Consider the following 27900-nt stretch of genomic DNA (forward strand, 5'->3'; position numbering starts at 1 on the left):
TACGCCGCCTCCTCCCACCCATCTCAAGCCGTTTCCAATAAAAACGCGCTACCTCCATGTCCCCGCACCACACCACCTCCATCTCCATGGACACCTCCACCCTTGCCGCCGTCGCTTCCTTCGTCGCCTTCTCCACGAAGCCCCGCCTCCTCCCGCCACTCAACCCCTCTCGCACCCTTCCACGCACCCGCGGCTCCCTTGCCGTCTGTTGCTCTCACTCCCACGCCTCTCCTCCGCCCTCGCCCCTCCCGTGCACTGCGTCCGATGAGGAGGAGGTCGCTCCTCCGCGCCTCCGCCTCCGCCTACTCGCCGAGGAGTTCGGCGCTCTCCCGGACGCCGACCGCGCGCGCCGCCTGCTCGCGTACGCGGCCGCGCTCCCGCGGCTGCCCCAGGCGGACCGCGTCGCGGCCAACCGCGTCATGGGGTGCGTCGCGCAGGTCTGGCTCCTGGGCAGCTGCGACCGCTCGGGACGCATGCGGTTCGCGGCCGACTCCGACTCCGAGCTCTCGCGCGGGTACTGTTCCTGCCTCGTCTCCGCGCTCGACGGCGCGGGCCCCGAGGAGGTGCTCGACGTGGACCCCGCCGATCTCGCACCGCTCGGTGTGGCCGCGGGGGCGCGGTCCCGGGTCAATACGTGGCACAACGTGCTCGTCGGCATGCAGAAGCGGGCGCGGGCAGCCATTTCGGCGCGCGAGGGCAGGCGTCCTGGGGAGCCGTTCCCGTCGCTCGTGATCGGCCGGGACGGCGCCGTCCGCGCGCAAGGAAGCTACGCCGAGGCCAAGGTGAGCGCTGTTTCTTTCGGCTAGCTTATTATTGCTGTTAGTCAGTTGGTTTTTCTGCATGATCTCATGGAAAAGACGTGTCCATGTCTCCACAAATTGGAAATTAGTACTCACATGTTTGACTAAGAAGTACTCCCTCCGTTCTAAAATAGATACTCAACTTTGTACTAACTTTTAATACAAAGTTAATATAAATTTGGGTCATCTATTTCAGAACGGAGGAAGTAGCTAAGAAAGCAGTGGCGGGCTTGAATATATGATGTAGAATCTGCCAAAGCTGGGTGCAAATTGACCTTCCTCACTATAATGGCATCGGATAATTATAAAGGTGCTTTTCTATTGGTTGTTGCGTTTCGCCTTTTTCCTTTTTCTAGAATCTGCGATGTGGTCATAGCTATGTGTATGGTCAAGAATGGAGACTTATGGCTATAATAATCGGATCGACAGTGCCTGTGTCGGCGTGACTCTTAGGCCAACTCCACCACGCGACCCCAAACAGACGTTCGTTTTGTCCGGATTCTGTCCGTTTGGGTAGGGCGATGGGTCGTGTCCGGGCCTGTCCTGGGATGCGGTGGCCGTGCGCCCAGCACGTGGCCGCATCCCGGCCGCATCCTGTCCGCGTACATTTTTCTTTGCAAGTCCTTAACTTTTTTTCATCATTCATTTTTGGTACATGAAAAATACATCATCACATTTTGACTAGTAAAGCAAGACCAAAGAAAACAAGAACCACAAGAATACATTTTAGAAGATACCCAACTTCCATAACTACTCCCTTGAGTTGGGTTAGGGCCTTCTCGATGCACTCATTGTTGATCTGTGGAGGAGGCTCGATCTGGCATCCTCCTTTCTTCTTCAAGCCAGAAGTAGATGTTGCTTCCTCACACCTAGTCTCGTGTCTAGCCTCTAATCTAGCAACAAGTGCACTTGTCTCATTTACAGCCTCTATGCTAGCTAAAAGTGCATGAACATGTACTAAATTTCGCTCTATCAATATATCGATGTACTCTTCTTCCCAATACCAAAACTTGCATCCATGCTACACAATAAAATTTGAAGTTAGCACAACTAGTCAAATCTAGAGCACAAAACGAAGCTAAAAAGAGCACATACCCCATCGTTTAAGCACTTGATGAACACCCATCCGGGATGTTCCGGCATTGTAGACACGCGGCGCACGACCATCCTTGGGCAGTGGTCGCACTTAATGAGTGGCAACGGTGCGCCGACGAGCTTTTGGGCAAGCACCGAGCCTGGCCGACCGCCATTCGTGTATCTGCCGGTGGACCACCGACGGTGCAGATCCGAGCGGCTAGAGGAGGAGCCACTGCCTGCATGTGGCCTTGCGGCCCTGCCAGGGCCTTCCGGTGAGGTGCCCGGCCAGTCCATGGCGCGGCCCGGCCTCCCATAGCCGGGCGAGCTCAAGACCGACCAGATCCGCCCCAAATCGGGCCGGCGGGTGCGCAAACCAGGTGGCCGTGGTTGGGTAACTCGGCGGCGCCGAGGGGAAGGGGCTGGGCGAGCGCGCGTCCGAACTGCACGGCTGCAATGGCAGCGGCGGCGGCGGCAGGAGTGTGGAAGAGTGGAGGAGGGTGCGACCGGGGGGAGGGAGGGGGGCGGATAGAAAAAGGCCCGCCCTGGCCACCGACGGGCGGGCCAGGGGAGGACACGCGCAGACGGCCCGCGCGTCCGCGTGGTGCCCGTTTCACCCCAAAAGCGGCGCAAACTTGGGCCGCGGATGGGTCGAAAGCAGACACAAAACGGACAAAAGTCCGTTTGCTCCCGCGCGCTGGGCCGTCCGGTTTGTCCATTTTACCCCAAACGGACGGGGCCGGACAGGACGGGGTCGCGCGGTGGAGTTGGCCTTACCTTCTACTTTGTGTGGACTTGCTTGGGCATATTCAGTATGCACCACACATATTTCTTACTTACATGCTTCGTTCTTTTCTGACAATGAAAGGGCGCCTCTTTGGAAAAAAGATGCAAGTCTTTACTTTGCCTAAAAGAGCTGCAACAGTTAGAAGGATCAACCGTTTAGAGCATCTTCAAAAGATGATTTGTAATAGGGCAGCTGCCCAAAAAACCGTTTTAGGTCTTCTCCAACAGCTGCCCTATATTAGTGCATAACCGCTCTTTAGGGCTTTTGGGGCCAAAAATGCTGCAACAACAGCTACCCTTGTTGTGTCAAAATTTTTTAGGGTGGCCCAAAAAAAGGTAACGCAGGCGCGACAGTCGCGCCGTTGCCGCAAAGCTAAAAACGAGGCGTGCGCAGCCTAACTCCCATAGTCAGAAACTTCCCGCAACCTCTCGCAGCTACAAACCCTCCCGTGCCACTGCCGCCCTTGAAAATCCGGCCGGATCAGGCCACCTCCGCACCACCCCACCGCCCGGATCCGTGGTGCCCCTCCTCCAATCGGCCGCACCGCGGCGCCGCATCACCCCATTTCACCGCCGTGGCGCCGCAACGCCCCACCGACCGAATCCCACCGCTACCGCTGTTGCGCCGTGTCGCACCATCGCATCCGTCGCCCCCTCTTCCAATCGGCCGCCATCACCGACAATGTTGCTGAAATGCGCGCGGAATAGCAAGACCAGCTTCTGCGGTGTTCGGCTGTGGTAGTCCAACTGCTACGGCGCCAAGCTACATTGTGACGTCCAGCAGCACTGGGTCGGCACCTTCGAGACGACGGAGATCGCCGCTCGTACCTACGGCATTGCTGCTTGAAGGATCAGCTGGCCGTGTTCGGAGCTCAACTTTCCGGAGATCGAGACCCAGGCGAATGCGGAGTTCATCGGTCCATCAGTGAACATTGTGTCCTGCATGGCGAAGAGGGAGACCCGCATCATCCTCGAGCAGAGGGACACCCAGGAGAGTGATTAGGCGGCGATGGCGAGGTTCGCCGCGGAAAATCCGCACCTCGTGCAGGCAGAGGAGTGGTTCTGGAAGAGGGACAATGAGCGCAAGACGGAGGATGAGGCTGGCCCCTCCAAGGTGATCAAGCTCGAGTCCGATGACGAGAGCGAGGACAATGGCGAGAGTGAGGAGTCCAGTACCTCTGAGAGGAGACCATGGCACTGGAACGCTGTCGACACACAGGCTGATGATGACGATGACGAGTAGTATGTGGGTAGGAGTACCATCTTCTAAACTATGTTTGGATGTTTAGATCGTTGCATGTTTAGAACTATGAATGTTCAGGAGTTTGTTGAAGTATGCAATGTGATCAAGTAGTTTCGATGTTGGTTTGAGAAAACAATATGTTTGAATAGTGCCTATTTTAGGGCAGCTGTTGGAGTTGGACAGTTTTTGGTGCCGAAAATATCACTTTCTGATGACCCAAATTTTACTCCAAAGCATTTTTGGTGCCCTAGGGCAACTGTTGGAGATGGCATTTGGACCCCAAAATGGTGCTCCAGCAGCTGCTCTATCCCCTAAACCGTGCTGCAATTTTTTTAGGGCAGCCACATATTTTTGGCCTCGAGTGCTGCAAATATAGAGCAGCAGCCGGCTGCCGCAGAACAAATCTTGTAGCTGCGTGCAGCCCAACCGGTCTCATGAAACTTCATCCCTGCAGCCGCTTCCCCTTACCCCGCCGCTGAATCCAGCCACCACCACCACCGCCCTCTCTGTCCGTCCGGCCACCGCTCCACCCCATTCGGCCGCCATCACCGTCGCGTCAACCGATTCCGGCCACCGCCGAACAGCCCCATCGCTGGATTCACCGCCGAACCGCCCCGTCGCCGGATCCACCGCCCCTGCATCTGGCCGGCCACCACACCACCGAATCTGCCGCCCCTCCACCACCACCGTCGAGGATGCCGCGCCACAACGCCGAACCCATGAGCAACACAAGCTTCCGCGGCATTGGACAACGGCCGTCCGGCCGCTACGCCGTGGAGATCTTGTGCGACAAGATGCGACACTGGCTTGGGACCTTTGAGACGCGCGCTTATGACACCGTGGCTTGGAGGTACCGCTAGCCGAAGTTCGAGCTAAACTTTGCGGAAGTCACGAGCCAGGAGGCGGCGGAGTTCCTTGCTCCCGAAATGCGTCTTGTGCCTCGCAAGCAAGAGAAGGAAGACCGCCTAGTTATGTAGCAGCGCTCTGTCCATGAGAGCAATGAGGTGGCTCTCGCGAGGTTCGCCGCGGAAAATCCACACCTTGCGCAGGCGGAGTACGAGTTCTTTGCTAGTAGGGACACACAAGGCAAGAAGGCGATCAAGGAGGACGAGACTGGCACCTCAAGGGTGATCAAGAAGGAGGACGAGGCAGACCCCTCGGTGATCAAACTCCAGTTCGATGACAACGAAGAAGAAGAGTTGGATAGTGAGACATAGTCGTTCATGGAGCTTTGGAACCGTGTCGATTGCGGGGATGATGATTAGTGTGTGCGTAGTACTGAGACGAAATATGGTGGTGAGTCTTTATGTTTAAGTTTGAACTCGTGTCGTTGTGTTTAAGTTTGAATTCATGTTTCAGTTTGAACATTTGGTAGTTCTAAAAATTTCTGTTGCCCTAAACCCACTTTTTGGTGCCCTGAAACTATTTTTGGCTGCCCTATTATACATCATCTGTTAGAGATGCTCTAATAAGGGTGCTTCCAATACTATTGGTCCAATAGTACACCTCCATTTCTTAGAAGGGCGCACGTGAGATATTTCAGATCTAGACATAAGAACATTTGTTGTTGGAGATTACAGTTTCTTTCTTTCTAAATCTACCAAAAATTCAATGATGTGAATGATCTTCCTAACGACCTGAAAGAAACCATCTATTGGAGATGTTGTTACTTAGGCAGGAAAATCCTTGCCAAAGAGGCACCGACTATCACTTTTTGATATTTATGGAATAGACCATTCATCAAGTTAAGAATAACAAACCTTAAACCTTACAATATACTTCCTCCGTCCCATAATATAAGAGCATTTTTGACACAAATACGCTCTTATATTATGGGACGGAGGGAGTAGCTGAGAGAAAAATGTGAAAGGCTAAACGTCCACTGAAAGATGCTGATATCTGCAAAGTTATTTAAGTTTTAATTTTAAATCTTAGCAAATGAAAGATAAGTTAAATGCTACATATTTTGTAGTGTAAGTTTGTTGCTGTCTCTTCATGGAATATAAAGACATGTTGACTAGTTTTAATTATTAATTTTGCAGGCGAAGTTTTTATCTCCTGACCAGTCCAAGATTTCTGAGCTTGTGAATGCCCTCAGAGAGAAACAAATTGGAATTGTGGCCCATTTCTACATGGATCCTGAGGTGCAAGGCATACTAACTGCTGCAAAGAGGCAATGGCCCCACATTCACATATCCGACTCATTGGTAATGGCAGATAGTGCTGTTCAGATGGCTGAATCAGGATGCAAATATATCGCTGTGCTAGGTGTTGACTTCATGTCAGAAAATGTCCGTGCAATACTTGATCAAGCAGGATTTACTCAGGTATTTTTATCAGTTAGTATCATTGATTTTCAGTCTTTCACTATGTATTGCGAAGTCTTGTGGTATTATATATGTTTTCATTGTGGACACAACACAGCGCAAGAGTTAGGGCATCTCCAGCCGTTGGCCCCCTAGGGGGCGCCTAAAATCGCCGCCTGGGGGTGAGCCGGCGCAAAAATTGGGCCTGGGGGCGAGTTGGTCCCCAGCCGCCGGCCCCAAGGCCGCCCCCAGGCACGTTTTAAAATAAAAGAAGTTCGGCGAAGTTCGGCTAAAACACGATAAAATTCGGCCAAACACGATAAATTTCGGCCAAACACGATAAATTTCGGCACATTTCGGCGAAGTTTGCGGATTTTCATTACATAGCACATATACATAAACTAATCTAAAGGAAAAACTGGCTGAAGTCGCCGCCATCGTCGTCGTCGGCCTTCTCCTCCTTGACGCGGGCGCCCCTGCTGGACCCCTGCCCGGCGTCGCCATGGCGGACTGGTGGCGGCGCATCGTCGTCGTTGTCGTCGCTGTCGCAGATGACGACGACTCCGCCTTCGTCACGGCCGCGTCGACGCTCCGCGAAGCGAAGCAGGGCGGCGCGCTGGCGCTCCTTCGCCTTCTCCAGGCGCTCCTTCTCCATCGCTATGGAGTCCCTGCGCGCCCATTCCAGGGCCGCAGGCGCGCCGGCCGCCCTCGTTGATGACGATGCCGGCGCTGCGAGTGCGCCGGCCGAGCGGCGTCTCCGCCGCGGGCTCGGCCTTGACGCCGAGCAGGGCCGGAGTGCCGGAGGAGTGCGATGAAGATCGGGAGGAGGACCCGAACCTCCTTGGCGCCCATGGCCCGGCGCGTCGGTGCTGCGCCGGGGCGGCCGCCCTCGCCGGGTACGCCAACGGCGGGTCGTTGCCGCCCTCGAGGTACGTCAGCACGCCCTCGAGTGTGCGGCCGGGGACGCCCCACCACAGGTGGCGCCCCTTGCTGTTCTGCCGGCCGCCAACCACCGGCGCGCCGTTGATGGACGCCAAGCGCTGCTGCTGGCGGCGCTCGAAATACGCCGCCCAAGCCGCGTGGTTGTCGGCGGCGTACTGGGGGAGGGAGAGTTGGGCGTCGGTGAGGGAGGCGCGCACGACCTCGACTTCCTCGGCGAAGTACTTCGGCTTCGCCACGGCGTCGGACAACGGGGGAATGGGCACTCCCCCGGCGCTGAGCCTCCACCCTGTCGGCCCGGCGCGCATGTCCGGCGGCGCCGGGATGTTCGCCTGGAACAGGAGCCAGGACTCCTGTTTGCGGAGCGAACGGCGGCCGAAGCCGTTGGCCGCCGCCTCGTCTTCGGGGTAGCGTTCCGCCATGGCGACGGGCTCGGGAGAGGTAGAGAGATAGAGGGAGGGGCTGGGCGGCGGCGCTCGGGAGAGGTAGGGAGAGGGAGGAGCTGGGCGGCGGCGAGGGGCGGGGCTGGTGTGGGCACAGGCGAGTGCAGGCCACCGGCTATATAGCCGCGCCACACCCGTGTGTACGCGTGCGAGGGAGGGGAGGCGTCGGCACGCCGTCCCGTGACGCGCCGCCCTTGAGGAATCAATGGCAAGGCTGACCGGCAGCAGCCTTGGCATTGATTTCCCGCGGGAACCGAGGCCATTGGGGGAAGACGAGGCGCCGTGTCGCTGACGCGGCGGGCCCGTGGCTGTTTCGCGCCAAAACAGTTCGCCCCGGCGCCCCCGGACGCCCCCCAGCGCGCCGGGTTCGGCCTGGGTCCGCCGGCGCTGTTTTCGGCCCAGGCCGGCGAAAATCGGGCTCCTGGGGGCGCGACTGGGCCGTTTTTTTGGCGCCGGCGCGAAAAAATCGCCTGGGGAGGCCTTCCTGGGGGCGCGGCTGGAGATGCCCTTAAGCTCTAGGGAGTATTTATATGCACTTCGATATATCCTGTTGGTGAAATGGCGTTACATGGGACCATCATATGTCATTGTTGTTTTTTGACTGGATTCTTGACATAATTAATTTTGTTTTGTTGTTACTTTACTGCATTATAAAAACCAGTCAAGACTGGCAATTTAGAGAACTGTAACCTAACTATTAGTGGACACTATCATATTTTGAATTCCCAATGTTTTGATAACCCACAGCTGTTTATGTCTTATTTATTTGACCCCCACTCCCTCCCTCCCTCCCTCCCTCCCTCCCTCCATCTCTCTCGCTCTGTCTCTCACCCCTTCGTTTACTGATTCGTACGCAGGTTGGTGTTTATAGAATGTCCAGCGAGCAAATTGGTTGTTCCTTGGCAGATGCTGCTTCAAGTTCTGCTTATACACATTTTCTTAAGACGGCATCAAGATCTCCTCCTTCTTTACATGTCATTTATATCAATACCTCACTGGAAACAAAAGCTCATACTCATGAACTTGTTCCTACGATAACCTGTACCTCTTCCAATGTTGTTGCAACTATACTACAGGTAGTCGTTTGACTTGTATCAGTATTATATATCTTGGTGGATTTGCATTGCATTATTTTCCAGCAAGGTTTATTATATTTATCTCTTTATTAGATCATTATGCTCACTTGTCCACCTACCTTGTAGGCATTTGCCGAAATACCAGATCTTAATGTCTGGTATGGTCCTGATTCCTATATGGGTGCGAACATAGCAGACCTATTTAAGAGAATGACTATCATGTCAGATGAAGAGATTACAGAGATACATCCAGATCACAACAGGAAAACTATAAGTTCATTATTACAACGTCTTCATTACTATCAGGTTTGTCTGATTCTGTACCTTTTTCTGTGCTAAGTTAGACAGTCTATTCTCACTTTCTTGCATGCATTTTATGCAGTTAAACTGAACATTAGAGTATGGTACTCATGCCTGCACATTGTATGACTAGCCAAAAATCCAGTGCAACTGCATTTTTTTATTAGTTATAAGCAGAAAGTGAGAGTTGCCCAGTTAACTAGCAGAAAATTGGACGAAAACCTTTACAAACCCGCCCACATGCCCATGACTTGTCACGTCATCTGCACCGCGTGCTCAACAGCAGCCAGCAGACCCGCAGCAGCCCTTCCCCGTTTCACCTGAAGGTTCCACCACGTGGATACGGGAGCCGGCCACCCAACCACATGCCCGAAACGTCAGTCCGCATTTCAATCAAAAATTGAACGAACCGGACGAATTTCGTGCAAACCGGACCTAATTCATGCAAAGTTTGACATACTACATTAAAACCGGATGATTTTGACAAGTTAAACTAAAATACAACAACAACACAAAGCCTTTAGTCCCAAACAAGTTGGGGTAGGCTAGAGGTGAAACCCATAAGATCTCGCGGTCAACTCATGGCTTTGGCACATGGATAGCAAGCTTCCACGCACCCTTGTCCATAGCTAGTTCTTTGGTGATACTCCAATCCTTCAGGTCTCTCTTAACGGACTCCTCCCGGTCTACCCCGACCTCTCTTAACATTCTCCGCATGCTTTAGCCGTCCGCTGTGCACTGGAGCTTCCGGAGGCCTGCGCTGAATATGCCCAAACCATCTCAGACGATGTTGGACAAGCTTCTCTTCAATTGGTGCTACCCCAACTCTATCTCGTGTATCATCATTCCGGACTCGATCCTTTCTCGTGTGGCCACACATCCATCTCAACATACGCATCTCCGCCACACCTAACTGTTGAACATGTCGCCTTTTAGTCGGCCAACACTCAACACCATACAACATTGCGGGTCGAACCGCCGTCCTGTAGAACTTGCCTTTTAGCTTTTGTGGCACTCTCTTGTCACAGAGAATGCTAGAAGCTTGCCACTACTTCATCCATCCGGCTTTGATTCGATGGTTCACATCTTCATCAATACCCCCATCCTCCTGTAGCATTGACCCCAGATATCAAGAGGTGTCCTTCTGAGGTACCACCTGCCCATCAAGGCTAACCTCCTCCTCCTCACACCTAGTAGTACTGAAACCGCACATCATGTACTCGGTTTTAGTTCTACTAAGCATAAACCCTTTCGATTCCAAGGTTTGTCTCAATAACTCTAACTTCCTATTTACCCCCGTCCGACTATCGTCAACTAGCACCACATCATCCGCAAAGAGCATACACCATGGGATATCTCCTTGTATATCCCTTGTGACCTCATCCATCACCAAGGCAAAAAGATAAGGGCTCAAAGCTGACCCCTGATGCAGTCCTATCTTAATCGGGAAGTCGTCAGTGTCGACATCACTTGTTCGAACACTTGTCACAACATTATCTTACATGTCCTTGATGAGGGTAATGTACTTTGCTGGGACTTTGTGTTTCATCAAGGCCCACCACATGACATTCCACGGTATCTTATCATAGGCCTTTCCAAGTCAATGAACACTATATGCAAGTCCTTCTTTTGCTCCCTGTATCTCTCCATAAGTGGTCGTACCAAGAAAATGGCTTCCATGGTCGACCTCCCAGGCATGAAAGCAAATTGATTTTTGGTCATGCTTGTCATTCTTCTTAAGCAGTGCTCAATGACTCTCTCCCATTAACTTCATTGTATGGCTCATCATCTTAATTCCACGGCATCCAAAAGTTAAACTAAAATCTCACTCATAAGCATGGCCTCCCGCCGGCGGGATCTCCGTAGTCCGCTCCGTCGACGTCGCCGCTTCCGTCAGAGTCGTCTTCCTTCCGCGGACATATGAGGCACTGCATTGGATGGCAAAAATGGCCCGGACACCGTGGTCCGGAATTTGTGGGGGATTTGCGGCACGGCGTTGAGATGTCCTAACCCAACGCTCAAACTGTATGCATTAGTTGGACTACCACCCAGTACGCTGCCCCCACCTCTGCAGCTTTTTCCTGCCGAACGGACTGCAAAATATCAGCAAAATGCTTTCACCTTTTTCTCCTTTCCTACCCGGCATGAATCACAAGTTAAAGGCTTGTGGCTAAGATAACTATTTCTTCAGTAAGCTATGATAGCAACAATTCTGCACACACACAAATATAGGACAAATGTTTCCTACTACCGGGTGTAGTTACTCCCATTTTTGTTTTGTACGTTTTAGATAGTATCCATCATACCGGAGTGTATGTATGCGTAGTATGTAGTATGTAAGAATTTTTAGGTAGTATATAACTATATATACTATTTTTTAGGTAGTATGTATTATATTTTGATGATACTCCTTTTTATGTACAAATATGTACGTATTTCACAAATATGATAAAAACATGGGCTCACATCCAATTTTTTCACATAACTCGCTTTGGAGTATCTTAGATATAGTATATGAACATACTAAAAATGATAAAGTAATATATATACTACCACATGGTAGTATATGAGACATGGGTGTGACTACACCCGGTAGTAGGATGTATTTTCCCTATATATATATATATATATATATATATATATATATATATATATATATGTAAAATGTTTGGGGCACCTAGGTGCCTGGGCACCTTGATCGGGTCCAACCCGTTAGTGCAGTTTCTTGAAATTCTGATTTGTTTCCTAGTATTTGCATGCAAGACTTTCCATGTATGAGAAATTCCCTGAATTAGTACATCTCCTTTTATTGCTTTCCTTCTCTCATACATTTTCATGCAGAAGTTGTACACTACGTATTTGTGACTATACACTGAAATTGATTCGGTACCATGCTCTCATATTTGCGTAGACATACATCCCGAAAAAAAGTTAGGTATCATACACGCTTTGTGACTACATATAATACCTATGTATCATTGGGTATGTACTCATAATTCTCACGTGAGGGTATGCGCTTGTAGATAAATATGATGAGCATGCACATACCTAAAAGTATATTGAGTACTCTCAATTTTTCATATCCGTAATTGTATTGGATACTACCAATTTCATATCATTTGGCGAGTATATACCCGTATTATTGGGGTATGTACTCATATATTTCACGCCGAGGTATAATACCTACATACTATTGGGGTATGTACTCATATATTTGGTATAATACCTACATATTTTTGGAGTATGTACTCATATAATAACAATTAGGTATTATTCGGGTATGTACTTATATATTTCACGCCGAGGTATGTAGCGAAATATGCAAAAACAATTAGGTATAATACCTATGTATCATTGGGGTATGTAGTCATATATTTTACGCCAGGGTATGTAGTTGTACAGAATAGGTATATAGTTGTAGAGAAATATTGGGGTATGTACGCATATAATTCAATTAAGCATACCCACTTATTTTTGGACTATGTACTTGAAAACAATTAGGTATAATACCTACGTATTATTGGCGTATATATTAATATATTTCACGCCTGGGTATGTAGATTTAGGGGAATATGGAAAAACAATTAGGTATAATATCTCTATTATTGAGGTATGAACTCGTATATTTCACACCGGGAACGTAGCTGTAGAGAAATGTTGGGATATATACATACAGAAAAATCTAATGAGTATATACTCACATAAAAATCCCTGCATATGAAGTGCTAAAAGTTATTACTATATTTTACATGGCAATAGTATGGAAGCTTTTCTATTACTAGTAAATGAGCACGTGCAATGCACGTTGATATTAGGGAGAAAATCAACTTCGCGTTGATATTAGGTAGGATATCAGTTACGTGTTAATTATGAGATTAATATAGATGTTGATATTTGGTATGCTATCAATTGCACACTCAACATGTTGAGAGCTCACCATTGAAGCAATGTCGGTCGTTGGACTGGCATGGTTTGATGGCCGAGATTAATTGGATCTGCCCCTTTGGGTCTTTTTATATTGGTATAGACTTGATCTCACTAATGTACAATTGTGACGCACATTAAATAATCAGATTTCTCTTTCCATATAAGGTACGCCATGCAAACATCTATGGAAGGTAATCTATTGACATAATTGACACGCATCAAAACCATGCAAACAAGTATCGAAAGTTTTTTTCCGACAAAGATATAAATTAAAATATGAGCTCATTTGTTAACAGATCAAATCCAATAACCCATATTCCCATCATCACAACACAATCACGATGCAATCGAACGACATCTAGGCAAGGTGCCTGGGTACCTAGGTGCCCCAAACAGGGTGCAGAATAAGTTATTCTTCACCCAAGGTAATCTTACGATCATTTCATAAATAAATTACATTTGAAATACAAATAGTTACATTCATATTGATTCACTACGTAAAATTTGGCATAAGAAAAAAAATAGGTCATAAGACCAGAAAAATTGCTTTTTATGTTTTTACATTTGTAATTATGGGGCGGGATTGACTATTCGTCACCCTGGGTGAGGAATAATTATTCTTCACCCCCCTCTGTTTTAACATCAATACACCGTAATTTTACATTTCGTAAATTTTGTCTTATTTTAGACCTAAAAAGAGAACGTAAGAGAATATATAATCACCGTAAAAATTATTTTATGTTACATAAAATTACAAACGTAAAAACATAGTGTAAAATACACATAAAATGCTATATTTTTTGTCTTATGACCTATATATTTGTCTTATGCCAAATTTTACATAGGGAATCACTATGAATGTAACTATTTGTATTCCAAATTTAATTTATTTAAAAAACGATTGTAAGATTACCTCGGGTGAAGAATAACTTATTCTGCACCCTGTGTGATGAATAGTAACACTACATAGGTGTGGCGACACGCCGCACTGTTGCTTGCCGGCCGTGACCTGTGAAGGAGGCGAGCTGGGAAACTGGCTACTGCCGCCTGCTAGGCCCCAACCGCAACCCTTCACGCTTGCTCGACGCCTAGCCCATGGCCGCCGTCGGCCATCTCGTCGCCCACCACGTCCTGGCCTGACTAGCCGCTGCCACGGTAAGAAACAAAGAGCAAAGCGTGGAGGTTTCGCTAGGGTTGTTGCATGTGCTGGAGTGCGTCTCGGGTCGCTGGCTGGCTTCATGCGGTATGGGGCGATTGGTTCAGTAGTTCAAGGCCTCATGGGCCTGCGTCTGTGTGGCCCATTCCACCGAACGGTGACTTTATCAGCGATACAATGAGTCAACGAGCATACCCGATAGCACATTATGCGTAGGTATACTATATTATTTTTGCACCGCATCAAGGTATGGCGGCTGCCACCTCTCGCCCACCGGGGTGCTCACACACATCATAACATCGTACTTCTAATTCTGCAGTTTTTGCATGTATGACAATTGTTTGCATATATATATGTGCAGAATGGTAACTGTATTGTGCATGATATGTTTGGCCATGAAGTTGTGGAGAAAATAAAGGAGGAATACTGTGATGCATTTCTAACTGCACACTTTGAAGTCCCAGGAGAAATGTTTTCTTTGTCAATGGAAGCAAAGACGAGGGGAATGGGAGTAGTTGGATCCACTCAGAATATCTTAGATTTCATTAAATACCATTTGAAGCAAGCTCTGGATCGGGATGTTGATGATCATCTTCAGTTTGTATTGGGAACAGAATCAGGAATGATCACTTCGATTGTTGCTGCTGTCCGGCAATTATTTGACTCCTATGAATCTTCCAAAGAAGGTGCTAGCATTGAAGTAGAAATTGTGTTCCCTGTTTCGTCAGACGCAATTTCTAAGACATCTGTTGATGATTCCCATCATTTCGGCTCTTCAGTAGCGAATGATTTAGAACAGATTAATATTGTGCCTGGTGTGTTTTCTGGTGAAGGGTGCTCTATCCATGGTGGCTGTGCATCATGCCCTTACATGAAGGTCTGGCTTCTCCCTTTTCTTTTACTGATAATGTGCGATTTGACATTCAATGAGTTCAACATAATATCAATAAATTTATTTTGTCATAGTCATAAATTCATTTTGCTCTCTATATTAATGTTTCGCCCTCTTTTGGATTATGTTCATCTGGAACTCCTCAAGTATTCATACGAGCAGGTTCGATGTCGACTGTTGTTTGTTTTGGTAATGTAGCAGTTGTTCAGTTGCTCTGATCTTGTAAAATGTGTGATCTTCTCTGGCAGTTAATGTACAATGTGTTTCCTGGTATCACCCTGAATTTCCGATGATTAATTGTGGGCTCATGATATAAATGTTCCATTGTTCGCAGATGAATTCTCTCGAGTCGCTACTTAAAATCTGCCAGCAGCTTCCTGGTGAAGACAACAGTTTATCTGTTTATCAGGCTAGTCGATTGAATGCTAAGACTTCCCTTGGGAAATTGGTTGCGGAGGTTGGGTGTGAGCCAATTTTGCATATGAGGCATTTCCAGGTCTTCTGTCCTATTACTCTTTAGCTTTAATTCATGGTGTACATCACACTACATCTTACATAGCACCTTACTGATTCACTTGCTTGATTCTGTTAGTAGCAAGAGCAGAGGAAAAAATCAAGTGAGTGTGTGTGTGTGCACGCATTCTATATTAAAACACATCTCGCCTACTTGAAAATATAAAGTCAACTGCTATAGCACGCAAATGCATAATTGCTGGAAACCAGGAAGTGGAACTGATCATACCTAACGAGTGAACTACCCGAGGTCACATTGTGAAACTTCCAAGCTGGCATTTTTATGTCAGATTTATTTCTATATTGAACTTCCTTTTTTTTAATCCAACTTCTTTTTACATGCTAACTTCTGAATTTGGATGAGTTAACTTCCACGGCTCTTTGCATAGCAAACTGTCTGAGTGTTCAGTAGCGGATTGTTGCTTTTTTTGCCTGAGTGAACAGCTGCATTTTTTTCTCACCAACTTTTTCCCTTTTTACACAGCGAACTGCTACATAACAGAAAAGCTAACTCCCATTTTGTAAGTGAAAGTTTTTTCAGAAGCAAACTGTTCTATTTTTTGTAGATCGAACTGCTGCGGCTACAGTCACGACTACTACATCACAGAAAGCTAACTCCCTTTTTTCTATAGTGAAAGTGTATCCTTTATTTTATTAAAGCAAACTGCTCTACAATCACGGAAATTACAGCCGCAATGATGGGTCATCATAACTAACTGGTTTTTCTAACAAAACCTAACTGCGTCTAAAATAATTGAATTACTGGCCACCATCCCAGGCCACTGCCTGCGTTAGGGGCGGCGGATGCAGAGCCATGGATGTCTCGCCGGGGTCATGCTTGATTGGGGCTTGAAGCTGGCTAATCGTAGAGGCTCCCTCGATGACCTACCTGAATCAAATCGAGGGGCGATGTAAAGACGTGGTCTACGATGGTTGTGCTTAGTCGACAGCTGAACCAACTACGCTAAGTGGCTATAGTCGTCAATCAGAAGGAAGTAGCACCTCCTGCATAGCGTTGGCTGTGAGATTGGCCCACAAAGGTCGTCGTGAATGAGCTACAGGGGCTCTGTTGCCGGGGACTTGGCCTGCTGGGGGAGTGCGGTACGCCGCCGCAGATGATCAGGCAGAATGCAAGCACATGGAACACATGAGAATTTTGTGCTGCGTACTGCTTGCAGATTTTCTTCTTGTCCCTTCTATTTATCCAAAAGGAAAGACGATTGTGCTGATCGTGTTCCGCACCCGATTCTTCCGTGCCATCCCACTGACTTGGGCTTGGGTTCAGCTCGTTCGTGTGGGGCGTAGCTCCCACATGTATGTCTCACGCGCCAAGTGAGAACAGCTAAAAATGGGAAGTGAAACAGTACACAAACTAAGTCCTAACTAGACTAGCTAACGTGCCAGGATTAACCAACAAAAATTACCTGAGAAGCATGTCCTTCAACAAACGCATATAAATGACAAAATTGGTCCTCTGGCTGAGTGGTGGTACAACCCAAGCTTTGACGCCACCCTCAAAACGGTTCACTTTCAAGCATTGTATGGCAGACCACCACCCCTAATTGCAGAGATGTCACTTCTACATGAACATGAAACAATCCTTCTACTGACAGAGAATATACTGAAGTGATATTCAGTTTGGGAATCTTCTTCAAGCTCTGGCAAGACTGGAAAAGCATCCTAACAAGCATAGGAAAGAAAGAACACTGCAAATGGCTGACATGGTTTACCTCAAACTTCAACCTTACGGGCACAAATTCCTAAGAGCATCTCTAACAGACCCCTCGAAAGTCAAGTTTGAGTATGTTGAAGTGTATATGTGGATTGCCTAGCCCTTTCCATCCGTTGGGACTTTTGGCTGCGTTGGCTAGGGCATGAAGCTTAACATGGTATCAGGACCTAAGATCTTTAGTTCAAGTCCTGGCCTTTGCAATTTATTCAGAAATTGTTGCTGCCCCCTCTGTGTCCATGTATATTCCTCTTGAGCCATACCTCTGAGTGTGACGACCGATCGATGAAATCGTCGCCACAGGAAGGGGATCGGAGTGGGGGATGAGGAAGAACAGAGAGTAGGTGAGGTTGGAGAAGGAGATGAGAATAATTCAGACTTTTCCTTCGCTGCCTTGTCCAACAGAGGACGGTTCCATAAGTACAGGCACACACACACGACGGACGGCTTGGCCACATGCGGCCCAAGCCAGACCCAGTGGGCTCAGCCCACAACTCTCCTGTGCTACTCCTTCTCCTTGCTAGTCCACCGCTACATCGTAGCAGGTGTGACAATTTCCCCCCCTTGAGCGAGAGCGTCTTGAGCCCAGCATGGAGCGTTGGGGTAGCGATGACGTAGGACGGTGTAGTCTTCCCATGTTGCCGAATCTGGAGAGAGCGAGGACCACTGAATAGAGACCTGCACGACTGAGGTGTTACCTTTCTTGACTATGCGGCGATCCAGTATCAACTCGGGTTGTAGTGGTGCAGCAGTCAGGTCGGGCGGACGAGGCAATTCGGAGAAGACCGGAGAGTAGTCAGGTGTGAATGGCTTCAACTGTGATACATGGAAGACCGGATGAATGTGGCTGTTTGATGGTAACTGCAGTTTGTAAGCCATAGAACCGATCCGTTGCTCGACGGTGAATGGTCCGAAGAACTTGAATGCTAATTTGGGGCAGGGACGGTTGACCACAGTAGATTGAGCATAAGGTTGCAGCTTCAGAAGAACTTGTTCACCCACTTGGAAAGAGCGATCTGTCCTGTGGCGATCAGCCTTTTGCTTGTATCTGTTTTGAGCCCGGGCCAGCTGAACACGGAGTTGTTCATTATGTGTAGCCCAATCCAAATCTGCATCAGTATCCTGTGGTATCGTGCGGGCCAGTGTGGGCAGTCCTCCCAAGTTGGGCTCCTGGCCATATAGCGCTTGGAAGGGTGAAGTGTTCAGCGAGGAGTGATGGGTGGTATTGTACCAGAACTCTGCAGTAGGTAACCATTGTCGCCATTTCTTTGGCTGGTCGTGTACGGCGCACCGAAGATACATCTCGAGACATTGGTTGACTCGTTCACTCTGACCATCCGTCTGCGGGTGATATGCTGTGGAATAGCTGAGTTTTGTTCCTGCTGCCTCCAGAAGAGCACGCCACATTGCACTGGTGAAAACCGGGTCGCGATCCGATACGATTGAGTGGGGTACTCCATGTAACTTGATAATGTTATCCCAAAATGCTCGAGCCACTGTTGTTGCTGTGAATGGATGGCGAAGAGGAACAAAGTGGGCATATTTGGTGAAGCGGTCGACCACCACCATAATCACCTCGTAGCCCTCGGACACTGGCAATCCTTCGACGAAATCCATAGTGAGGTCCCGCCACGGTTCTGATGGAATTGGGAGTGGCTGTAGTAGTCTAGGTGTTTTCAGATGTTCATGCTTGGCCTGCTGACAGATAGAACACTGACGAACATAGTCTTCCACTGCTTGTTTCAGACCCCGCCAAGCGAACAGTTTCTTGACACGTTGATAAGTTGCGGTCACTCCCGAATGTCCCCCAACTGCACTTGCATGGAATGCGTTGATCAATTTGGTCTGTAGGGTTGTGTTGGCGCCAATCCAGATCCTGTTCTGGAAGCGAATGGTGCCTTGGCGTAATTCGTAACCTTGATCATCCGGGCTGCACAGAGCGAGTTGTTGCAGCAAATCTTGACTGTCCGTGTCAGTTTCATAGGAGTTGCTTACTTCCTGGAGCCATTGGGGCTGACAGATGGAGAGGGCATCCAGAGAGAGCAGGTGACCGACGCGGGATAGTGCATCAGCTGCGCCATTGTCCGCGCCGCGGCGGTACTTGAAAGAAAATTGGAGACCCACCATCTTAGACATGGCCTTGCGCTGCAACTCTGTTTCCAATTGTTGATCGCCGAGATGGCAGAGGCTTTTATGATCCGTGACAATGACGAACGGGGCGCGCTGGAGGTAAGTGCGCCACTTGTCCACGGCCATGATCACCGCGAGGAACTCCTTCTCGTAGATCGACAGACGCTGATTGCGTATGCCCAGAGCCTTGCTGAGGTAGGCGATTGGGTGGCCGTCTTGCACCAGGACTGCGCCCACCCCTGTGTCACACGCGTCCGTCTCGATAGAGAACGGGCGTGAGAAATCAGGCAACGGCAGGACAGGCGTGCTTGCCATGGCATCCTTGAGCAGATCGAACGCTGCTTGTGCTTGTGCCGACCAGGCGAAGCCTTTCTTGGTGAGGAGCTGAGTGAGGGGCTTGGCGATAATCCCATAATGCGGCACGAATTTGCGGTAATAGCCGGTGAGGCCTAGAAACCCGCGCAATTCTGTGGCATTTGTCGGTGTGGGCCACGCGCGCATGGCACTGGTCTTGCTCGCATCCGTGGCCACGCCCTCTTTGGAGATTACATGGCCCAAATACTCGACTTGGGGTTGCCCGAACGAACACTTGGAAAGCTTGGCATATAGCTGATGCTCACGGAGGATGGAGAAGACTGTGCATAGATGAGCTTCATGCTCCTGCAAGGTGTGACTGAAGACGAGAATGTCATCAAGAAAAGTGATCACAAACTTACGATTTGGCCCGGCGAACGCCGAGTTCATCACACATTGGAATGTGGGCGGGCCGTTGGTGATGCCGAAGGGCATGACGCGGAACTCAAAATGACCATGATGTGTCTTGAAGGCCGTCTTTTCCTCATCGCCCGCACGCATGCGAATCTGATGGTACCCCGCTCGCAAGTCAATTTTGGAGAAGAAGGCGGCACCAGAGAGTTCATCCAAGAGTTCGTCGATGACAGGAAGAGGAAACTTGTTCCTGATTGTGACGGTATTGAGACGTCGATAGTCCACACAGAAACGCCATGTTCCGTCCTTCTTCTTGACCAGGAGCACCGGGGCTGCGAAGGGGCTCATGCTGTGTGTAATGATGCCCGTGCGAAGCATTTCTTCCACTTGACGTTCAATCTCGTCTTTCTGTAACGGAGAGTACCGGTAGGGTCGACAGTTGACAGGTGCTGCACCTGGCTCCAGATTAATGGCGTGATCATACTGTCGATGGGGAGGAAGTTGGGTTGGTTCCTCGAAGATGTCACTGAACTCCGTCAGGATGCGCTGAATGGTAGGCGGAGTAGGCGTGTCAGAGTCGGATGTCGTCTCAGATGTTAGCTGAATCTCCACTAAAGCTGCCCCCCATATGTCGTTAGCGTCATGCATTTGCCATAAGGTTGCAGCATCTAGGGCTGTGAGTTGATGTTGATCACCAGTGCGCACACCTGTCAGCTTAATTGTTTCTCCCTGACGATCAAATTGCATGGTCTTCAGGTTCCAGTCACACTGCATTGGGCTGTGCTGTCCCAGCCAATCCACACCGAGCACTGCATCGTAGCCTCCTAAATCGAGGACGCGCATGTCTGTGGCAAAGGTATGTCTGTGGGAGGTCCAGGCTAGCTGAGGCACCATAGCCGTGCAGTTCAGGCTCTGTCCATTGGCGACTCGAACCTTGATTGCTGGAATATCTGTTGTTGGAGCTTTGATGCGCTGAGCAAATGTGGAGTTCACAAAACTGTGCGTACTGCCGTAGTCGACGAGTAGCAACATAGTTTGATCACCCACTGTGGCACGCAGTCGAATAGTTTCTGGTGCTTCGGTGCCCTCCACGGCGTGAGCTGATAGGAGACAACAAGTAGCATCGGTGGTTGCAGGTTCATCCAATAGTTCCAGGGCATGCACTGCATCATCAGAGAGTACTTCTCCAAAATCGCCCACTTCAATCGTCAGTAGCTGAGCAGAGCGTTTGCATTGATGATCACGGGAGTATTTGTCCCTGCAACGAAAGCAGAGGCCGTGTTGGCGTCTGTAATCCCGCAACTGCCGCTCACGCCCGAAGTCGTCCGCGGCTGGCTTTGGTGCTAGGGCGATCCGCGGTGCTGGAGCGGTCGGAGAGGGCGCTGATGGTGCAGGAGGTGGCCGTCCTAGTGGTGGTACTATGCCCGACAATGGTGGTGGTCTGCCTGCAGATGGCGGTCTGAATCTGGAACGCTGAAGTTCCAATTCCTCTTCCTGAATCCTGGCAAACACTGTCGCCCTGGTGATGCTGGTGGGTGCCTGAATACGCACGGCGGCGCGCAGGTCATCCTTCAGGCCAAGCAAGAATTGGGTGACGAAAAATTTGGAGCTCAGGGTCGAGTCGAGGGCAATCAGATTATACATGTGAACCTCAAACTGTTGTCTGTATTCAACCACTGTTCCTGTCTGACGGAGCTGAAGAAGATTGTGCATCGTTGACTCGAATTCCTCTGGGCCAAACTCCTCCACCACTGCACGCCGGAACATCTCCCAAGTAATATCTGAATGTGTCTGACGGAAGGCTCTAAGCCACAGTGCCGCGTGCCCTTCGACATAGAGCGTCGCCGTCGCGACCTAGTTGTGCGGCGGCACCCTATACAGCTCGAAGTATGCTAGGCAGCGATCCAGCCAGACGCGGGGCGCATCACCATCGAAGCGGGGGAAGTGGTGTTTGGGTGGCCGGACTGAGTACTCATCCCGCGGCGTCGGTGTGCTGGGCAGCTGCAAGTTGAACTGCGCATCTGGCCTCGTGAGCAGGGGAGGCCCTTCGTTGGCGAGCCGGGCGATGGCTGCCGTGCTCCCAAAAGCCTGCGGAATAGGCAGGGCACTCGGAGGAGGTGCGGTGCGCTGGGCGGGTGGAGCTGGAGGGGGCATAGGCTGCTGGATGCCGTTGGTGGCCGCCGGCGTGCGGGAACCTGCCGCGGAGGGGTCATCCACCTGCGACGCCAATGCCATGGCGGAGGAAGCCGTCGGAGAAGTCGCCTTGCGCACGTCATCCACGTCGGCCTGCGTGAGCCCGATCTGCTTGGATAGGCTCTGCAGCTCGGTGGAGACGTGCGTGTTGAACGTGGCCTGTGTCTCCGCGCGTTTGGTCGCCAGAGCTTGCTCTTCATCGAATCTGGACAAGAGCTTCTCCATCAGGGCGGTGAGGTTTGCTGTTTGTTCCCCCATGGCAGTGAGGAGTTGCCGGGTCTGGACGGAAGGCTTGGACGGCGCCGTGGTACCCGCCCCGAACAGATCGAACCCCGCTGTGGATTTTGTGGGATCTCACCGGAGTGAATTCCCACCGACAGCGGTGGATGTTACCGATCAGTCAAAGGAGTTGAGGATGCTGCAGCGCAAAATTTTTTGGGGGAAATTGTTGGCTCTGATTACCAATTGTGACGACCGATTGATGAAATCGTCGCCACAGGAAGGGGATCGGAGTGGGGGATGAGGAAGAACAGAGAGTAGGTGAGGTTGGAGAAGGAGATGAGAATAATTCAGACTTTTCCTTCGCTGCCTTGTCCAACAGAGGACGGTTCCATAAGTACAGGCACACACACACGACGGACGGCTTGGCCACATGCGGCCCAAGCCAGACCCAGTGGGCTCAGCCCACAACTCTCCTGTGCTACTCCTTCTCCTTGCTAGTCCACCGCTACATCGTAGCAGGTGTGACACTGAGCTTATTCACGTGTTGACTTCCCGCATCACATGTGAGGGGGGGGGGGGGGGGGGGGGTGTTGAAGTGTATGTGGATTGCCTAGCCCTTTCCATCAGTTCAGACTTTTGGTTGCATTGGCTAGTGCATGAAACTTATCAGAGTATTTGTTTTTATTTTAGGAAATTAAGCAGCAGCTAGCAGATGCCTCAAAAAGTTGAATCCCCTGAATATGGCTCCCCCCCCCCCCCCACACACACACAAAATGCCCCTCATTCTCTCAAATTCAGTCCTAAAAATAGGCAGGCACGCGTCTTCCTGCTCGCCCGCAGCTTTCCTGACCGCTGCCCCCGGCCTTGATAACCAGTGGAATGAAAAGCCTCACCCCGCCGCACCCCCAGCCACCCTCGCCAGTGCCGGGGACCAACCGTTGGCCGCGAATTTGACTGTGCTAGGACCAAAGTGGCGGCACCAAGGCAAGAACCTCATTGAGCCAGCTCAGTCGCGGGTTACTCCATCGTCACCACCATACCGTCCTTGTCCCAGCCAACCGACAAACGGGCCGTCGGCAGTTAGCTAAGGTGGTGATAGCGCGGTGGCCGCCACGAAGAAGGATGCGGTCGCTGGGAAGCTCCCCCCTTGGCGTTCCGCGACGTGGACGACTACTGTTGTGTTTGTTGCAGCCACGGGACCATCCCCTCCACCTCCGGCGGCTGACGCCAAGCTGGATTCAGACGAGACCTGGAGCGACGCCAACATGATCGATGAAATGCCCTGCAAGGCAAAAATCTGAGAACCCATCCACTCCGTTTGTCCAACCGATGGAAGAAAAAAATGCAAAGCAAACCAAGAAGAATGTTTGTGTTAGAGCATAAAAAGAAGAGTTGATTGCGATGGTGGATGTGAAGAGGGCATTGGCGGCCGACTGGAAGGAGGATAAATTGAATTGCTTCTATGAGATGAAGATGATGGAGGAGAAGTGGAAGGCAAAGGCGGCAGCTGAAGAGAGGAAGGTGCTAGCGGAAGAAGGAAGACTTGAAATTGAGATGAAAAGACTTGCATTAGAGGCCGAAGAAAAAATATTGAGCTTGAGGAGCAAAAGCTTGCATTGGCGGTCGAGGAGCAAAGAAGAAAAAAAGTAGTTTAAGGACCATGCAATCGTGTTCATAGATCCTAGGAACATGGACAAGAACGAAAAACGATAATGGGAGTTTGCTCATGGGGACATCTTGGCTAAGATCTATGGTGGTGGGGACGATGGTGGCGGCGACGGTGACGTCGTGATTGCATGAAGCCCATGCTACGACGGCTTTAGGTCCATTGTGCGATGGTGGCATCCCAAGCATGTCTGCCACCGAGATGCATCTCGCCTGCGACCGCCTGCCACGAGCCCCTTCGCCACACGCACCTCCTCAGGCCCGGCTGGGACCAGATCAGGCCCGATCTCCCGAGCGCTCCGAGCAACGCATCACCACATCGCCAGGATCCCACATCACCACTGCACGCCACCAACACACCACACACGGCCGCCGGAACCAGGGAACGGAGCCGCCACCGACTTTCCAAACTAGCCGGAGTTGTGCCCCGCCGCCGTCCTTGGGTATGCCCAAGCTTCGCCGCTGAGCCCCTCTGGCAGTGGCGAGACAAGGAGGGAGAGGGGAGGAGGTGGCGGCTAGGGTTTTCTCCCCCCGAGCTGCCAGAAGAGGGCGACGCGGTGGTGGCCTGGTGGGTTTCTTCCTTTCCTGACTCCGTCTCTTACAAGCTGCTTTTTCCAGAAGGCTGTCAACTACATGACCCATTCCATGTCAGCCAACTGAAGCACCACTTGGGCCAAAAGCAGCGCCAAATCAAATCTTGCACTTCTAGCAGTTGATGGCACCATTCTGTCCCCCCCCCCCCCCCCCCCCCCCCCCCCCCCCCCGCGCCCCCTGAAGAAAGGAAGTTGATATCCCATGTACTGTGCAATGGCTCATCACATGGATTAACTTTCCAATCGAAGTAGCAGCCTGGGAGGACTCTTAGGCCAAGTCAGATCTTTGATCCGGGGGAGTTGTCAGGCCCGGAAGTGGTACCTAGCACATCTGACCGTTCTCTGGCGACCCAAAGGCCCATAACTTAAGTGAATGTGTTGCCAACTCCGTTTCACGCCAATGACAAGCATCTCAGCCGTCCATCTCCAATGCAACGGCTGCAGTTCAAACCAAAGTGTAGGCTTATTTTCCGAGAATGATGCTTTTGATTAGACCCTTCTTTTATTTATCTATAACTTTACCAAAGTGTAGGCTCAACAAACAATGGATTGAGAGCCTCTTGTGTTCATCTCCTTTGTAATTGGGTTAAAACCCTTGCTGGTGGATCGATGTCGGAATCCAAAGCAATATCTAAGAACCCAACAACCCTAAAAATTGGTTGCTGAGAAAGCCGCCGATAAGGGGGCACTGAATATGGGGTCATTGTTCTTCCACTGCCTTGGCCTCTAAAATTGCAAGCGGAATCGGATGAGTATTGTTTTTTCTTCTTCTATTTTTTGCTGAAGAGAATGTATGGCTCGGGATTGATATCATGGATTGGAAGGCGTAGTTTTTTTACCCCGGTCGAATGACCGGGATTGAGGGGTTTGGATGGGATTCTGAGGGACAGGTGTAACCGAATGCACTGAAAATAGTGGTCCGGGATAAATCCCCTGCCAGGCTGAACCCTGCTGATCCATTTGGATTTGGCTGGATCCCAGTGGGAGCTGATCAAAGTGGTTTTAATCCATGTGTGCTAAGCAAGAGACCTTTTAGAAGAGAACCTTCCGTGTAGCTTGGGAGGGGGCACTACTTTTAATAGCACAACGTGATGAAGGATTAATCTTTTGGCGTGCCAAGTCTTGTGGTGTTCATTTCTATTTTCCATGTGGGCTCACTAGACCTGTCCTTATAACAAACCCATTTACAATTTTATGTTTATTTCAGGCGACAAAGAGATTACCAGACAAGCTCGTTCACCAGGTTATCCATGGTAACGGAGGGGAACCTTTATGATGGCCGTTCCTCAGAATCTTCCCTGTCAACTTTATTCAGGTGTTTATGGATGATACATCATTATATTGCCCCACTTGAGTACTACTCCGTACCTGATATTAGCATTGCAGGGTGCAGTATCCGGCTTTGCACCAAGTGTTGTTATCACGTTACTGATAATTACCGGTGGAGTGACATTCAGAGTCTGCAATGGGTAGGTATATTGGCTGACCAATTGTTATTCGTCTCAGCCAAAATGTTTCTCGTGTATGTTTGATGTCAGATATATAAATGGGCGGCATACGAGTATACAATAGCATTGCTCAACAATTTTTGTGCTCTGTAACGGGGAGGACCTAAATCACCTGTGTTGCTGTGATGTATTTGAAGCTTTTATCCTCGTGTTGTAAAATGTCCTAAGGAAATCTCGCGTCGCGGCATGCTGTGAATCTGAGGGATTACTGGCTGCAGCTAGTGTATACGAGCGAGTGCCGTCTACAGGAATTATGGGCCCTGCGCAAAAAGCAAAATGGGGCTGTAAATTTTGAAATTGAGTTGATGCATTTAGTCATTCTCTAACGTTTTTCAGCATTAGAATCATACTCTTTATTTATAGAAAGCATAATTTTTCTGTCTATGAACCAAACAAAAATAATATGAATGCATTCGTTATAGGCTTATCAAGATGATGGGACAAAAACAAACCTTGATTTGAACCAGCGGCTATCTTGAAATCATGACAGCAAAAACGTTAAGTGTGTATAGAGAAAATATTTATCATGTATACGCACAATGTATATTAAAGAAAATACAATGTGTATGAAAGAATTTGATTATGTATTTAAAAAATGTTAACCAAGCATTTGAAAAAAATGTTGAACAAGTATTCAAAAAATGTTAATCAAGCATTTGGAAAAAGTTAAATGTGTATAGAAAAAATGTTGACCATGTATTAAAAAATGATGATTTTTTATCATGTATATACAAATGTTAATCAAGCATTTGAAAACACGTTGAACAAGTATTTAAAAAATGTTAATCAAGCATTTGAAAAATGTTAAATCTGTATAGAAAAATGTTGACCATGTATTAAAAATGATGGGAAAATTTGATCATGTATATAAAAATATTAATCAAGCATTTGAAAAAAATGTTGAACAAGTATTTGAAAAATGTTAAATGTGTATAGAAAAAATGTTGACCATGCATTCAAAAAATGTTAATCTAGCATTTGAAAATGTTAAATGTGTATAAAAATTGTTAATCTTGTATATGAAAAATATTAATTAAGCGTTTGAAAATGTTAAAAAGTGTATATAGGACCGTTGACCATGTATCTAAAAATGTTAATCTTGTATTTGAAAAATGTTAATCAAGCATTTAAAAAATGTTAAAAATGTGTACAGAAAAAATGTTGATCATGTATTCCAAAAATGTTAAATTTGTATTGGTAAAATGTTAAATGTGTATTAGAAAAATACTCTTGAAACATACAAAAATGTAGAATTGAAACCAAAAGAAACAGAAAACCAAATAAGAATAAAAGAAACCAAAGAAAAAATGAAATAAAAAATAAAACCAAAGAAATCAATGCAAAAAAGATTTGAAAAAACTATGAAAATTGATAAAGAAACAAAGAATAACAAAAAATGTTGAACCAAGAAAGAAACAAAAAAACAAAGCAAAAAAGGAGGAAAACTAGTAAGACAAGAATAATCGATAAAAACAATGAAAGAAACAAAGGAAAATGAAAATAAAAAACAAAAAAGAGATGATATAAGAAAACCAAACAAAAAACAAACCAGAAGGAAGAACTCGGAGAAAACCGAATAAAAATGAAGAAAAGGAAAGAAAAGAAAAAGAAAAACCAGAAGCTAGGAAAAGAAACAAAGAAAACAGGTGTGAAAAGAAAAGAAAAATGAAAAACCACTGTAAAAACCAGCTCCTTTT

General features: G+C 48.8%; 1 protein-coding gene across 3 annotated transcripts; it reads left to right on the plus strand.

Moving 5' to 3' along the window:
* LOC125508479 (quinolinate synthase, chloroplastic-like) lies at positions 1-26362 on the plus strand. 3 transcript variants are annotated; one of them, XM_048673202.1, is made up of 8 exons: positions 1-782; positions 5946-6230; positions 8449-8667; positions 8794-8973; positions 14412-14927; positions 15277-15438; positions 25903-26010; positions 26082-26362. In XM_048673202.1, exons 1-7 carry the CDS (start codon positions 57-59, stop codon positions 25969-25971), a joined length of 2157 nt encoding a protein of 718 aa, XP_048529159.1. In that variant the 5' UTR covers positions 1-56; the 3' UTR covers positions 25972-26010; positions 26082-26362. The 3 variants fall into 3 exon arrangements, with proteins under 3 accessions (XP_048529159.1, XP_048529160.1, XP_048529158.1); XM_048673203.1 differs by having other exon boundaries at positions 26089-26362; XM_048673201.1 differs by having other exon boundaries at positions 25903-26362.
* Positions 26363-27900: the final 1538 nt, after the last annotated feature.

The sequence above is a fragment of the Triticum urartu genome, chromosome 5 (assembly GCF_003073215.2).
Source record: "Triticum urartu cultivar G1812 chromosome 5, Tu2.1, whole genome shotgun sequence".
In the NCBI taxonomy this organism is placed as follows: domain Eukaryota; kingdom Viridiplantae; phylum Streptophyta; class Magnoliopsida; order Poales; family Poaceae; genus Triticum; species Triticum urartu.